Raw genomic sequence first — 16,667 nt, forward strand, 5'->3', positions numbered from 1 at the left:
TGGAACTTTTAAGGCTGTTGAAGACTAGAGCTTCTAGGATGGTCAATTCAGTTTTCCTGAAAAATAGCAAAACACAGTAAGATAATTGTTTTCACAGTAATCTGGATATGCCCCTTTGCTTCTAAGTAAAACCCAAGGATAGAGTTAAATACAACTGATTGCCGAATCGCCCAGAGTGGTGTCCTATTTGGAAGACAGAACTGGCATTCTTTTGGCATTAACTCTATCCTAGCAGAACCATTCAGAAGGATCCCATTAGGCAGAGACAAGGTAGTTTATTCAAAATAAAAATGCTTTCCTTAATGTCTATATTGTTTGAACTGAGCCCAGAGAACTGGGTGAACACTTGGAATTTCTGTAGGATTACATAGGAAAGATTTATTGTTTGGTAGTCAGTCTTCTATTTGGACTTTACCATTTAGTTCCCCATATCCTGGAGAAATAGATTCATTTCCTCAACAGTGTGGCCTTTTAGAAGGCACAGCATGTATTTCTGGGGCAAGGTCAGCTGAAAGTATCTCATATATCTGTTAGAATATGTATGATATTTTGTGATTATGTATGAATTTGATGCCACTGAGTTACCCTCAAATATACATGTGCCTTGACCTGTTTTTTTTGCTATTTGAGATAATTGGTTTCCATTGGACCATCCTGCTTTCACTTGGGTTTTCTAATGAGTCCCATATGACTGCAGCACGGTGGTCCAGTGATAAGGGAGAAGCTAACTACTTAGCCTGCACAAATTTTATGGCCCAAGCAATGATCAAATGGATGCATTAGACCCATTTGTGCCATGTTCTGACCAAGTTTTTTCAATAACCAGTTGTAATGTGAAAAAAGATCTTTATGGAAGGACAACTATTGATATGATAATTCTTGATTTTTCATAAATGATTTCCCAGTCCTTTTCTTCCAGTGGGTCCATCCCATTTGTCTAAGGCTGTGGCAATACAAGTCATTTGAAATTGTAGAGTTATTCTAGAGCATTACCTCTAACAGAAGGGGTTCGGATAATGGCCCTGTTGCCAAGGTGTCCTTTGGTGGCTGGGAAATGAAGGCTGGGGATTGCTGTATAGGCCTGAGGAGCATAGAAGACAGGAGCTCCAAGGTAGGTTGTGGTGGGATCATAAACATGGCCCAGAGAGTAGGTGTACTCTCCTTGCAGCATGGTGCCTCTTCCACCCGTGCCTCGGGTGTACCTAACGTAACTGTCTTTATCCACTGGTTTGGCTAGCGTCACTTCAATGGGGGAGCCATCCAGCACCTGTCGTAGAGAGCAAAGAAGAAGGAACATGAGAAGATACGAAGACAGCCAAGCGTGCCTGAGCCCTACTCTCTTTGGTATTAGTCAATTTGACTGTCTGGTCATGGTCTCGCTTATACATATCTTGTCTCTTCATGGGTTCATGTTCATGTGCCAGTTGAGTTTTCCTGAGTGGTTTTGTTGGAAAATTGCGTCTAACATGCAGCAGGTTTGATGGGAACAATCTGGGCACCGACCCCTGACATTCAGGTTGTAAATTATGTGATACAGTCCCTGTGACAGAGAATTACGTGACAGTTTTACGTGATATATGTTTTAAGTTACATACTATATAATTCTAAGAAATTTTAGGTTAATAGTGAGTGGAATATTATGTCTACTACTTAGCACAGCACAGGGAAGTTGGTAGGAAACCAGTAAGGAAATCTTGTTGATTGTTAACACTGTGGCAGGGATAGCCTCATCAGATCTTTTGGGCCACCTGCCAGCTAGACGGTTTACTCCTTAGAGCAGCCACTTGAAAGGTAAGTTTTCACTGGAAGAGAAGAGAGGCTTAAAAGAGCTGGTTACTGGCTGGGATGGCAGGGGCAGTACTGAGATTTCTCAGGTCACACACTTCTTAAAACTTGTCCTCAAGGATTATTGGAGAGGTTTTGTTTGTTTGTTTGTTTTCCTAATGCAAGTTTTGGACAGTTTGCAAACTGATCCAGATATTGGCGAGAAGGGCTGTGGAGAAAGCTACACGCATGACTCGCTTTCCCGTATGGCTTGCGTATGTAAGAGTCAAAGATATCTCTCAACAAATGCTTGAAGGATTGAGGTAGTTCTTATTGATAGGACAAGGTGTTGTGAGGAAGCACTTGTAGCTTCTTCTGTGTAAGACTAGTATAAGCCTCTATTTTTATAAAGAAAGCAAGTAATATGAAGCACTCCCTCCAGAATTCCCTGTCATGGCCGCTCGCCATTTTGTGAGTGCTCAGTGGTTCTGAGACCATTGAGGTTTGCTGGCCAAAGTTGTGCTTCCTGGTTGTCACTTGTTCCTAGTTTCATATATCGGCCTGATTTTCTAGGAGCAGGAGCCAGTATTTAACATATTAGCTGGACTACACTGAGAGAGAGAATCCTGATGAAATTCAACTATCTCACACTGGTGTCGATGTTATTAGAAGAAACAGATCTGAGTGTCCAAAGGAACAGAGTGGTCTTACATATAAGAATTTTTACCTTCACATGGGATATATATACAATGGAATACTATGCAGCCATCAAAAGAAATCAAATCTTGCCATTTGTGATGACGTGGATGGAACTAGAGGGTATTATGCTTAGCAAAATAAGTCAATCGGAGAAAGATAACTATCATATGATCTCCATGATATGAGGAAGTGGAGATGCAACATGGGGAGTTTGGGGCTAGGAAAAGAATAAATGAAACAAGATGGGATCAGGAGGGAAACAAACCATAAGAGACTCTTAAACAGACTGAGGGTTGCTGTGGGGAGGGGGTAGGGAGAGGGTGATGGGATTATGGACATTGGGGAGGGTATGTGCTATGGTGAGTGCTATGAAGTGTGTAAACCTGGCGACTCACAGACCTATACTGCTGGGGCTATAATACATTATATGTTAATAAAAAAATTAAAAAATTAAAAATAATATTTTCAGTCCTGTCTGGAGGAAGGTGAGACACCCAAATAGATCTCTGCTTCTAGGTCCTTCCATATCAAGAGACATTTTTAATGGAATGATTCTTTACTGCAAAGTCAGATTTAGTGTTGTAATAGATTTTGTACTGCATTTATCTGTCCCTGTAATAGTGTTTTAAACTCACTATTGTATTTTAGTTATTTGGTCTAGATGTTTCAAGAGATAGGATGACATCTTATTAATCGGTGTATCCCCAAGCCCAGCAAAATTCCCTGCACATCACCGACATCCACAAGTATTTCCAGAACAAATGAACAATCAAATGCAAAGCTCAGTTCATCACCTTTCTCTCTAAATGGGTTTCCTTTCCTGGCTTCCCTAACTATATCATCCTGGTCTCCCATATTGAAAACCAATGATCCTTGCTCACTCCAACATCCAGTCATTTCCTGGGTGTTTTGAATTCATCCCCCAAAGCCCTATGTGGCGCTTTCTCCTACTTTGTATTCCTGCCCTCGGTCAAGCCCTATTTCTTCCTATTTGTGTGACTGTAATAGCTTTTCAAAAAGTTCCAATGATACCTCTCTTCCTACTCCATAAAATTGCAACTCTCAGTACATTCATTTCCCTAAATTGTATGTGATCATTACTCCAATACAGAAAAAGCTTTAGAGTCTCAGCCTAATAGGTCACCTATTAATATGTATATGTATACTCAAACCTTGCATAGTTCCTAGGCAAATTTACTTTTCATTTTCCCATACAACATTATAGTTAGATATAATTATAATATTTGGTACATATTTTAACATATTGAATATATAACCTCATGATATATACACATTGCTATAAACATATCTAACTGTAAAAACTGGGAATAATTTGAATATTTTTCCATTGCGATTATTTTAGTGTAATTATTTAGCACATAATTATGACCAACGGTCCCTTCTCAGCAATTGTCATGTATCCTCAGGAATGTTTTCAAATCGAGAAATGAACCTACAGATTGTTTTCCAGGTAGTAACAATTTTATGATACTCAATGTAATCACCAATGAAAACTAAATCAAGTTTTGCTTCATGGACATGTATTTAAATTTGCATTCAATTTTTGCTTTACAGTTTTTGTGTTTTGGAGGCAGTATTTTTTTTTTTCCTACAGGGCCCAAACATATGATTGGCCCCTAAACCCAGCCACCTGTGACTAAAGGACCTGCTCCAGAGGTGCTCCCTTAGCCCCTGCCTGTGTCCTTTGGCCAAAGATCCCTACTTCTCCCAAGGAGACCTGCTCTACACAGCTGTCTCTCCAGGAGGCTTCCACTACATTTCCTGTCCCCTGTTGCCTTGACGCTGGTGGCGCTCTGAGCTTCGGTTCCTCCTCTCTTGAGTTCCCTCCCCTACACTCACCCTTCTGTCCTTAGTCCCTTCACCATCTGTCTGCCGTTAGGACTAACTGTGCAAAGCCAGATGGGCGACAGGGCCCTACGTGTGTGATGCTCTAACTGAATCAGTCTATCTCCACTCTTCCTCAGTCATTTCCTGCTCTTTCCAAATTCCGTGTCTCCGAGACTGCCTCTCCGTTTCTGCGTTTTTTCCTTTGGGAATTCCGTCCAATTTTTATCTCCATGAAGATTTCCTGATTCCTTCGGACTTTCTTACCTCTCTCTAAATGTAATGAAACTGAACTTATTTGGCTGAACTATGAAAGATGTCTGTGGACCCGTTCTATTCCTCTGTAGACTTCTACCTTGGTGACAAGTATCTTTTTTTTTTTTTTTTTTTGTCCCAGACATTGTTTAGCAAAGTAAGTTGTCTGTAGAAAGGTTTTAATGTTTATTGCATCGATAAGTCAATATGATCTTGGTTTCTATGTACAAGTCAGGAGAAAGGCTTTTAGAAGCTAATTTTTCCCCCGACCTCACTCTTGGCAAGGGGAAGAGACCCAGAGCCTTCCAGAGTAGGAAAGGCAAACTCTGAGGGCAGAATGACAACAGAATTGGCCTGTTTTCTGGTCTTCAACCTCCAAAATACTGCAGTAATGAGGTGATAATCTCTTGAAGTAATGAGAGAAAACTGGGCCTGAGAAAAATGCCTTGAAATAATGTACTCCAATCACCCACTTTGTAGGGAAATTGAGAGCCAGGGACTTGTTCAAATCACCCCAAATTAGAGATAGAGCCAGACACATGAGCCACATCTGCACTGTGTTTCTGTCACTTCTCTTCTGTTCATCTTCGATGGACCCGGGCAGTCTCGTCAGAAGTAGAAAAAGCCTGAGGGACACAGACTTGCGGGAACGTTCTTCTGAATAAAATTTACGCAACACACTTGGGTGAAACCCATGTTGTCCTACCTTACCTTCCCATTTAAAGCCTTCATAGCCTCTACTGCATCTTCTCGATTACTGAAGTGCACAAAAGCATAGTCTCGAATCTTCTTTACTCTCTCCACAGCACCTAGAAACAAAGTAGCCCCATTAGCAAAAACTGAGAGAGCCCTGAGAATGATCTGATTTTTTTTTTTTCTGGGAGACTCACTATTTAGCTAAGATCTTAGTGAGAATATTCACTAGGTCCAGGTTTACAATTCTACACATCCAACGGAAGTTTATTTGTATTTTTTTTTTAACATGCCCTATATTCTGTCTTATTGTTAGTTATGGATTAGTGTTTCCCACTTCCTAGGTTATAAGATCCTTAAGGATAGAAGCACTCTCTTACTTTGTCCGGCATAAAATGTAAAAGATAGTAACTTATACTCAGTGAAATATTCATTGAATTGAGTTGAACTTAACTACTAGACACCCTATAAATCTCTACTTAGGCGATTACCTTTTGAAATTTTATGGCTTTTTTCCCAGAAAAATGTTTCATCTTTTGATTCATGGAATAAAACTTTAGAATTAGGAAAGACTTCAGCGATGATTTACTTTCAACTTTTTAAAAAATTTATTTGGCCTTAATGTAAGTATTTTTAGCTTAGATTAGGAAGTAATCTAATCTAGTAATCTAGGGTTCTGACAAGGGAAGTGAGAGTCATACGAGTGGACGCCGCTAGGAACCTGAACGCAGATCTCGTAACTGTTTATCTGATGTTCTTTTGATTAAAAAAAAGTAGTTCTGGACACTGGGGAGGGTATGTGCTATGGTGAGTGCTGTGAATTACGTAAGACTGAAGACCTGTACCCCTGAAACAAACAATACATTATATGTTTTATAAAAAAGTAGTTTCTGAAAGAAAATCAGAAAACCAAGACAGTACCTTGCGATGCTGTTCATAATATTTAAATGTTGGAAACAATATAGATATCCACTCACTCTACCTTGAGAAATGTCTTTTACAGAAGCACTCCTGGAGTGCTAGAGAAGCAAAAGGATCATGCATAAAGACATAACTTTACCACTGTTAAAATAGCAAAAGGAAAACCACTCAAAGTTCATTCTCATGAGATTGATTATACCCAAAACATTCATATCAAATAATATGAGTATTTAAAGAGAACAAATAGGGGGCGCCTGTGTGGCTCAGTGGGTTAAAGCCTCTGCCTTCGTCTCAGGTCATGATCCCGGGGTCCTGGGATTGAGCCCCGCATCAGGCTCTCTGCTCGGCGGGGAGCCTGCTTCCTCCTCTCTCTCTGCCTGCCTCTCTGCCTACTTGTGATCTCTCTGTCAAATAAATAAAATCTTAAAAAAAAAAATAAAAACAAATAGACCTATGTATACTTATGTGGAAAGATTTAAGACCTATTGTTAAATTTTAAAAGTTTGTAAAATAATAAGCATAATACTCGAACATTTATGTTTTTAAAATCCCAACCCATGTATGTGTACACATAAATAAGGATATACACAGAGAGAACTGGAAAGACAGAGACCAAACTGTTAAAACAGAGGTTACTTTAGGAATGGGGAGAAAATTTGAAGAGAATAAAGGGAAATTTCATATTTTAATTTATATGCCTTGGTATTTTGCAAACGTTTGCAATGCTTATTATTTGTGTAATAAAAAAAATAACAAATCAACCTAATCTATTTTTATATAGAGGAACTTCTGCATATGTTGATAGTAACATATATAAAAAAAGTTTTACCAAAAGAGTTGAAACTTACATTTTATTATTAAAATGTTGCTAGAGAATATTGTTGATTACACAGTCTTAAGAGTAAGTTATTCTTCTTGGAGTGAAAGTGAAATGGACACTTGTGTAATTTGTTAGCAGTTAACTGTTTAGCATGCCAATTGTCCTCTTTTAGTGACTCTGACTTGGGGGTGTCTTGAGAGACTGGGTTCCTTCTCTTATCCTAAACACCACACAGAACCTACGATGGGACCCTTCCCTAGGAAGGATGAGAAAAGCAGATAAGGGTTCTCCTTTGTCCTCTCCTATCAAGGTTCAGTTATCTATCCTCTTAGATTCAAGATCACAAGGGCAATTTGACTTTTTACTCTCCCACAATGGTTGGACGGCTGTTAAGTTGTCATCTTTTGGAATGATGGCAGGGCTGTAATGCAGGGATCATTGAAAAACCTGTGGTAATCCTCTTGTCCCTCAGTATTCAACCCTTGACTTCTTATGGCAGTCATTGTCCAGAGCACGACTGTCTGGAGAGGCTGAGGAAGTACATGAAGGTATTTGAGACCATGAAGCAGGGGGTGTGGGATTAACTGACCATCCAGCACCGTCTCTTTAGTCCTTCAGGGTCAGGGAGGGTAACTACCATGACCTAACCCCATGGCTTGTCCTGGTCATTGAGAAGTGAAAGGGGAGGCCAGTGAGGGTCTCTATCTTTCCAGTCTTGGCTCCATTCATTCTTCAGTGCTGTCCTTCATCAAGGCTCCTCTGGACCGTTAGTCCCCCGAGAACAGGATCTGGTTCAGGGGCATCCTGGTATTATCATCACCAGGTCCTACCTAGTACCGTGTGTGCAGAGGCTGCTCTACAAATAACACACGGGAAGAGCAAATATTACCAGTAAATTCACACTCCAGCTTCCAGCATTCACGTTCGTTAGGTGGCATTTTGGACGGCTATGGATCTAAATGTCCCCCAACTCTGCTCACAGGTAACGAACCCAGCTTGGATTTTTAAGCTAGGCTGTTCAGCTGCACCTGACTTTGAAAAATCTTAATGAATGAAGATCTAGCCTCATGAAACAAGTTAGAAAGTGAGCGTGGTCTTCCCTACGGTAGTGTCCACCACGTGGCTTATGATGGTATGGCCCTTCTTCAGTCTGTAGGGGTTTGTTTACTGATGGATCATCACTTGGCAGAGGGCAGAAGCCATAAAATATCAGCGGTCATCAGCAGCAACGATGTCAAAGACTCTGAAGTCGTAATGTAGGGAACTGGAAAAATATTACTCGATTCATGATCCACTTGTCAGCTATGCATCAATTACCCGATGAGAAACACACCGCTATCCGAGGCCATGGCGAGACCATGGTTCTCCGAGCAGCAGCCTCAGCTTCCCCCCGGAACTCAGGAGAAATGCCAATGCCTGGCTTCCCCACAGCCCCCCACCCCAGACCCACTGATTCAGACACGCCCTGGGGAAGAGCCCACAATCTGTTTTATGCCCTCTTGGTGATTCGGGTGTGAAACTGTTTTAGGGAAATCAGATTTTATAGAATGACTATAATTGGAATTTCAGCAGATAGCCTTAGGCTACACAGGGGAGAAACCAAGGTTTTCAGCCCCAGTTTCTGTTCTGATCATCAGTTATTTCTCTGAAAGTCAGTAGAGTATTTTTAGGTTAATCAGGGTTAAAATAATAGGGTCAAATATTTGCCAGGAATATTTGGGCTCCTTTGAGGGATCCAAACTTTCAATAGGTTTTTAAAGAGTTATTTCCCTGTTTCTCTCTGGAAATTTTCCTAGGTAAGTATAAACACACCCTTTCCACTGGAAAATAAACTAGTCAGCTCTGACTTTTTCTTCCTAATACAGCAGGTGTCTGCTAGTCGTCTACCCTCTATAGTTTATATTCTTTTGTGGAGGGCCAAGAAGCAGCCACATGTCGCTATAGAGGCCTGAGTTGTGCCACCAGAGGGAGAGAGGAGGAGAGAGGGAGAGAGAGCCTGCATTTCGTATCTTCATTATAACTAGGACGACATGAGCTCATGTCTCCCTTTGATGGGATAAGCTGATGACCAGGGACTAGGACAGGAAGCAGTCTTTGAGTCATTTCTCATTCCAGCCTTTTCCAAAAAGCAAAAACAGAACAAAGCAAAATGGTAATGTTTTAATTAGGTAAAAGGAAGATATATATTTTGCAACTGTCTTCACCATGCGTTTCTAGAACCTCTTCGTGAACTGAAACCGAAACCCTGGATCTATTAAATAGTCATTTCTGAGTCCTTTCTCCCCTGTCCCTGGGCAGCCACCATGCTGCCGTCTGTCCTTAAGACTGTGCCTACTTTAGGAACGTCGGACAACTGGCGCCATACGGTGTTGGATTGTATGGTGATTATCTGTTCTTCAGGACCCAGGGGGTCGTTTCCCCCAGTGATGGCGTTATTTTGTATTTCCGTGTACAGGGCACGTGGTTCTCTCTGCTCCAACTTCTCCCAGCGTCTGTGTCATCATCTTTGATGATCACTACTACTACTATGATTGTTATCTTGGCCAGTGGGCATTGTTTTGGCGTTGCATTTCCCGGGTGAATAGCGAGTGACATTCAACATCTTTTAATGTGAGTGTTGACCTTGTGTCTACAGCAATCGCACAATGTTGTTCATTGGACAAATATACGTTGGAATTTTTATTTAATTTTTGGTAGACGTATTGTTTGCAGATGTTTTCTCCCATTCTGCGGGTTGCTTTGTCAGGGTTGAAAGTGTCCTCTGGTGCAGTTTTTAATTTGGATGTAGTTCAGTTAATCTATTTTTTTTCTTTGTTGCCTGGACTTTTAATACGGTCAGAGAATTTGTTGCCAAATCCAATGTCATGAAGCTTTACCCTGTATATTCCTCTAATGTTTTGTTAGCTCACAAGTCACTTCTCTTAAACATGAGTCTTATCTGTGCCCCAAGGGTAGGCTGTCATGGCTGTTACTCTTCTGGAGTATTATTTGGCCAGGTGGGGGTGGGGTGGGGGCGGAGAGGGAGAAAGAGAATCTCAAACAGGCTCCCTGTTGAGCGTGGAGCCTGATGCGTGGCTCGATCTCACAACCTGAGATCATGACCTGAGCCAAATTCAAGAATTGGATACTTAACTGCCTAAGTCACCGGGTTGGGGGGGGGGGTCCACTCTTCTGGAACATCTTAAACTCCTTCCATACCTGCATTACACCTGTTCACTCCTCCCCCAGTGCCTGGCACACAGGAGCTACCAAAGTAATGATAGTTGAATGAATGAGTGAGTGAGCGGAATGAGGATGGGGCATGGAGATCTCCGAGTGGCTAAGAACGTGGTCTTAGCCAGACCTGGATTCAAATCTGGAATTTGCCACTTAATAGTTGTATGGCCCTGAGCAAGCAATGTAACTGCTCTGGGTTCTGGTTTTCCTTTACAATAATGAAAGTGCCACAGTAACCTACATCCTAGGGTGACTTGTGCCATGAAGGTGGAAAAATCTTATCCTAGTGATAAACTTAGGCCAGAGTGTGTTCCCAAACATGTTAATTCCACAAGATGGTTGGCCAAAAAGAGACCCATGGTCCAAAAATTTGGGAAAAGAGCCATCCTACATTTCCTTTTGGAGACTTTCAAAGCACATTAGAAGGTTAAGGACTCTGATAAGTCCTGCAATAAAAAAAGAATCTGTTTAATTGTCCTGAATCTGGTGTTTATGGATTTGACCATGGACCCCTTTTATCAGGAGCATGACTAAACATCCAAAGAATTAATGTTCTGCAGAACTGGCTTTGAGAAATGCTCATTTGGACATTGTTTCCTGAAATGCTTGACCTCTCTCAATATCGTAATTCCTACAGGAGAAAAAAGCAACGAGGGGGGGCGCCTGTGTGGCTCAGTGGATTAAGCCGCTGCCTTCAGCTCGGGTCATGATCTCGGGGTCCTGGGATCGAGCCCCGCGTCGGGCTCTCTGCTCTGCAGGGAGCCTGCTTCCTCCTCTTTCTCTGCCTGCCTCTCTGCCTGTTTGTGATCTCTCTCTGTCAAATAAATAAATAAAATCTTAAAAAAAAAAAAAGCAACGAGGGCGGAATCTTATGGTATAAAACTGATACTGCAAAGTACTGACAAGATGAGCAGCAATAATTATCCCCCTCCATCTCTCTCTGTTCCTTTCCCTTCCTCCTCCCCCAAATGAGTTTCCTGGAATTAATTCTCATCTCCCTATTTATGTACCTGAAGTCACAGTCATATTCCGTTCAACCAGTGGTTCTCAAATGGGGGCAAATTTGCCCTCCAGGGTAATGTCTGGAGACATTCTTGGTTATTACATCTTGGGGGTTGTTACTGGCTTCTAGAGGGTAGAGGTATGGGATAGAGTTAAAATTCCTATAATGCCCAGGACAGAACCCCCACAACTAAGGATTATCTGGCCTAAAATGTTAAGAGCACTGAGGCTGAGAAACCCTGCCTTCGATGTAGTTCTGGCTATACGTTCATCAACACAGTAAATATTTATTGAGCATCTACTATGACCCAGATACTGGGGCTGAGGAGATGAGAGAAGCCAAAGAACCCTCATGGGATTTATAGTTTAGTGAAGGAAGTTTGTGTTTATTAAGTAATCACACAGATTACTGTAGAATTATGATGTCGATGAATGTTTTAGGACCATGTGTCCCTTTTTCTCTAATCTTAGGACTGGAATATGGTTTTGTAGTCTACATGCAATTAGAAGAATGCTAAAGGAAAGCTATTCTGTGTAAAGTCACAGGAAGTCATCTCTAGCCCAAGGGTTTTTAAAGTACATCTCAAAAACTTCGTCTTCTTTGGTATGTCCTACCTGGTTTAATATTGTTGAATTCTTTCTGGATCATCTCTTCGGAGGTAGACAGCATCAGGTTTCTCACGTACAGGATTTTCACGGAAGACATCGTGTCCTCGTCCACCTCCACTTCGGGTTCCGCCCAGTCTACTGCGATAGGATGTCCCCATAACTGAATCCTTCCTGTTCAAAAGGATCACGAGTATGATTAGTTAGCAGAAATCAGGACAACATCATCTCCGTTCGCTGAGATGGCCTTTTAAATGCAACCTATGTTTTGAGGTCTTGGTATTCAAGACTGGTATTCAAGACTGGTATTCAAGAGGTGATGATTGATTTTAGGAAACCTTCCAAATAAAGGGAGGGGGTAGCTAGAAGGGATTCTCTGTGGCAGACGGCTTATTGTAATGATGGAGCATAAAGGGAACTAGGATGTGGTTTGAAATGCAACAGAAATGAGGCAGCAATGGGCAGGTTTGGGTCTTCGACCAGCTCTCACAGGGGGAGGAAAAAAGTCATTGAAAGGGAGGTGGCAGGAGGGGAGAAAGGGCAAAACAGATATAGGGCTCTGACATAGAGTCTGACTTCACGAAGCATTGAAAAGGTCAGTAGGAAGTGTGTCTGCTGCTGTTGGGATCTGCATGACCAGTGGCCACCACCAAGCTACAAACTGGTGTGTGGGAAGAGTGACCAGGGACACAGGTCCCCTCGTATGTTCTCTGTCCCTTACACTTCGTCAGGGCTCTCATCAGCTCTGCCCCTCCTCTCTCCCTGACCACACATGGACAGCTTGGGAATCTGCAGAAAAACATTTCACTGTGTTGGAGAAGACAGAGCCATGGGAGGATCTGTGATGAGAAACTGAACTCTTTGTGATGACTACGTCTATTCTTGGATTCCTGAAGTTGCAATTTATTGTGCAGCTTGCCCTATAGAGTGTGTTTTCCATTCGCTATCTCGGTTCCCGCTCACAGTCACTCCACGGGGAGGGGCGGTCAACTTAATTTCTAAATTTGGAAATTCTGTGTGTTTTTTTGTGAGTCATTTTGGAAGAGCTTTAAGAAATACTCAACCTAGTCCCCCCTATAGGTGTGCTGGACCCAATCCCCTTCCATTTGCTCTGCAGGACTGCTACATTTTCAGAGAACACTGTTCCAGCCCACTGGCCTTTGCCATGCTGGTCTGGGACCGCAGGAGGCCGTTGGCCAGCCAGAAGGTCTGCAGAAGGCTGCGGTGGACAGAACTGGAGGAGGTATGGTAAACAGGGATCTCCTCCAACATCCCGGTGGAAGTCGGGTCTGCTGAGGGATTTGAGAACACAGGCTTTGAAGTTCAAGTTCAAAGGTCAGATCACAATCCTGATTAGAAAGTCACCTTTCTAAACTCCGATCTCCTCATTTACAAAATGGGGATAATGGAAGTACTACCTAGTGTCGTGGAAAGAAAAGATGGTGCACGTGAGGGACCTAATCACTTTCCAGGGATGCGCTCTCCCTTGACTGTTTTGGGGTTCTTGGTCTTTCCTTGTGTGCATAGTTTCTTCAGAGTTACTCTTTGGGTGAAATAGATAGGGTTTTTTTTGGGTTTTGTTTTTTTTCTCCATTTTATTTATTTTTTCAGCGTAACAGTATTCATTCTTTTTGCACAACACCCAGTGCTCCATGCAAAACGTGCCCTCCCCATTACCCACCACCTGTTCCCCCAACCTTCCACCCCTGACCCTTCAAAACCCTCAGGTTGCCCCAACCTCCCACCCCTGACCCTTCAAAACCCTCAGGTTGTTTTTCAGAGTCCATACACAATGGAATACTATGCAGCCATCAAAAGAAATGAAATCTTGCCATTTGCGACGACGTGGATGGAACTAGAGCGTATCATGCTTAGTGAAATAAGTCAATCGGAGAAAGACAACTATCATATGATCTCCCTGATATGAGGACATGGACTCTGTTTTTTGTTTTTTAAGCATTTCCTTTGGAAGGGAGTAATGCCCATTGTCCCTGCTTAGTAAATGTTTCCATTTACTCCTCCAGCCGTATCCTTTGGAAGGGAGCAATGCCCATTGTAGTAAAGGCTCCCATTTACTCCCTCAGGCGTTCTTACCAACCTCCCCTCGGGTGATGGCCAGTATCCTGAGTCGATGGAGTTAGCAGTGAATCACGACAGGGGCCACACACCAAGATCACCTAGAAAACTTAAAACACCAGGGCCCCAGAGAAGCCGATTCAGCTGATCAGAGGTTGATCTGGTTTCTGGTATTGTTTCAAAACCTCCTCATGTCATTCCCATCTGCAGCCCACAGTGGACAGCCGCTGACTTAGATCTCGCGTTCTCGAACTTGGGTCTCTGCAGCATGGCATCCTGGGAGCTTGTTACAAATGCAAATGAGCAGGTGCCTGTCCAGACCCACTGAGCTGGGAACTGCGGGGCGGGGCCCCGCTGGCTGCGCTTTCACGAGCCCTCCAGGTGACCCCAGCGCAGGCTGATGGTGGAGCCAGGGCGAGAACTTGCCTCGCAGCGTCCTGACCACGCTCTGCTTGCCTCAGAGGCGGACGCCGGGACCGGGGCTGTGGGTCACACACACCTCGGGAAGGACGCAGGGCTGGGAAGCAGTGGCCAGTGTTAGCAGGGAGGTAAGTGGCTGGGCCCCACACACCACATTCGTTAGACAGCGGTTGTCTCTGTCTCCAAGTCTGGGTGGGTTAGGAAGGAAAAGCTGCTTGTGGCTTTTATCGTGGTTGCTAAAGATCCCTGCTTTCCAACCAGTCTCCCCAGATGACTGCCAGTGACCCAAATCCTTTGCTGCTGTTAAATCTACAGTGAGGGAACAGGCTGTCCCAGTGGGTCGTCGGTCTTGCTCGCGGGGTGCAGCAGGAAAGAGCAGTCGGCTCTGGCTGGCTGATCGGCGGCCAGTCCACCCAGGACGCCCCAAGATTCTGGGGCAGCCCAAGAAACTCAGCTCAGCCGAGTATCCCTCATGGGGGGGATGGAGGGGGCTCCCTCGGTTCTCACGAAGGGGTACAGTGGCCCGAGAGACCGAGGGGGCCTGTATGCGGCTGGTTCCTGCAGGCACCATCTCCAAGTAAAAGTCAGGGCCTCGGGGGCAGGCATCACCAAGTTCCAGAGAATTCCTGAGGGCCGGCTGCCCCATCCTGGTGGGACTAGTTGGCTTAGTTCAGGTGGGGAGAAACTCTTTGGTGGGTCAGTAGGTTTTCTTGGAAGAGCGGAAGCCGATCGAATGTTCTGGTTCTCTAGGGACACTGATGAGCCCCTGAAAGCTATCTTTCTCCCATATTGTACCCTCTCTCACCGCTAGCCTCCCTGACCCCCCAAAAGATGGCCCATATCTGGTTGCACTGGTCATGGGGAGAAGCGGTTAGTGGGAGCTGGGGAGCGGCAGCTGGTTTCTCAGCCCCGGGGCGGCTCAGCTGGGGCTTTGAATGCCGTGGGGCCGTGGAGGAGGGGAGGTGCTGGTCATTCTCGGGGCGGGGGGTACAGTTTTCAGAATAAAGGAGACACCAATCAGCATGGCATTGTCTAGAACACAGGGGAGTTGGTACTGCTGGAAAGAAGGCTTTTGTGGGGAAATGGAAGGTAGCCAGTATGTGTGGAAGAGCCTGGAGCCTTGAGTAACAGGCTCAGTTTTCCCCTCTGTCTCTGCTGCCCCAAGCCAGCAGGTGATCACTGTTGAACCGATGAGTGAGCAGGACCATTCAGCTCCCCTTCCCCCCACCCTACGCAGAGAGCTCCAAGTCCTATTATTGGTCAGAATCGTCGAAAGGATGATCTGGTGTTTTGGGAACATTGATCTGGGGGGGATGTTTGGCAAGGAGGAGGCAGAGAGTGGGGTAATCCAAAAGAGAGTGGAGCTGGGAGAATAATCTGGAGTTTTTGAGAACAGTCTCGGTTTGGGAATAGATGTTTTTCGACTCCAGTGACGGTCTGAGATCAGGATGGATCCAAGGGACTTTTTCATGGCAGAACCGTTGAAGAGGGACGAGTCGGTGAGGATACCAAAGATTAAGTTCGGGTCAACGAGGGGCTAAGGACACCTCAGGAGGAGCGTCGGGGGTTTTCTGTGCCTGCGTGGTACAGGGTCTGACCATCGCGTGGTAGCAGAGTAGGGAAAGGAAGCGTCGACCTGAAAAATCCCCATCTGGGGCCTGGATCTGGCAACTCTGGGGGCGATCTCTTATCTTTTCACTTGAGCTGCCTTCATGAAAATAGTAATAAAAACATCTTCCCCGAGGCCCCTGGGTGGCTCAGGTGGTTGAGCTTCCGACTGACTCTTGATTCTGGCTCAGGTCAGGATCTCAGGGCCCTGAGATCAAGCTCCACGTTGGGCTCCATGCTCAGTGGGGAGTCTGGATGGGATTCTCTCCCTCCCCCCCAAATAAATAAATCTCCAAAAATAAATCTCCCCGCAGATCAGAGGCCATTCCAATTTTGAAAACTTCTAGAGGGCTCACCTTCTCAGTGAGTTAAATTTTCTTTTTTGTTTGGAGTACAGCTCGTACACCTGTTACACTAGACTCAGGGGCACGCCCTAGCGATTGGCCCACGGGGCATTCCGCTGTGCTCATGAGTGTCGCTCCTGTCTGTCACCGTACGATGCTATTACAGTATCACTGACGATCTCCCTGGGCGGTACCTTTCATCCCTGTGACCTCCTCATTCATGGTTGGTTTGTGAGCTTGTGTACAGAGACGATACGATATAAATCTGGGTGCTGTTGGTTGTGTCTTTCATTCTGGCGGCTCTCCCGTGGGGTCCAAGGGAAGAGAGGATGCCAATGTCGCCACACTCTGTCATTCTTGAAATCCTCTTATGCTAATATTGATTCATCTTAATTCCT

General features: G+C 44.2%; 1 protein-coding gene across 4 annotated transcripts in view; it reads right to left on the minus strand.

The window, feature by feature from the left end:
- Positions 1–16,667, minus strand: part of A1CF (APOBEC1 complementation factor) — a 76,517-nt gene that overhangs the window by 10,251 nt on the left and 49,599 nt on the right. For all 4 annotated transcript variants that reach the window (XM_046026726.1, XM_046026724.1, XM_046026725.1 and 1 more), the window contains 3 exons: positions 11,831–11,995; positions 5,275–5,372; positions 994–1,267 (listed from right to left, as the gene is read on the minus strand). In XM_046026726.1, the coding sequence (XP_045882682.1) occupies positions 994–1,267; positions 5,275–5,372; positions 11,831–11,995 (537 nt within the window). The remainder of the gene's footprint in view (positions 1–993; positions 1,268–5,274; positions 5,373–11,830; positions 11,996–16,667) is intronic.

This window comes from Meles meles, chromosome 13, assembly GCF_922984935.1.
Source record: "Meles meles chromosome 13, mMelMel3.1 paternal haplotype, whole genome shotgun sequence".
In the NCBI taxonomy this organism is placed as follows: domain Eukaryota; kingdom Metazoa; phylum Chordata; class Mammalia; order Carnivora; family Mustelidae; genus Meles; species Meles meles.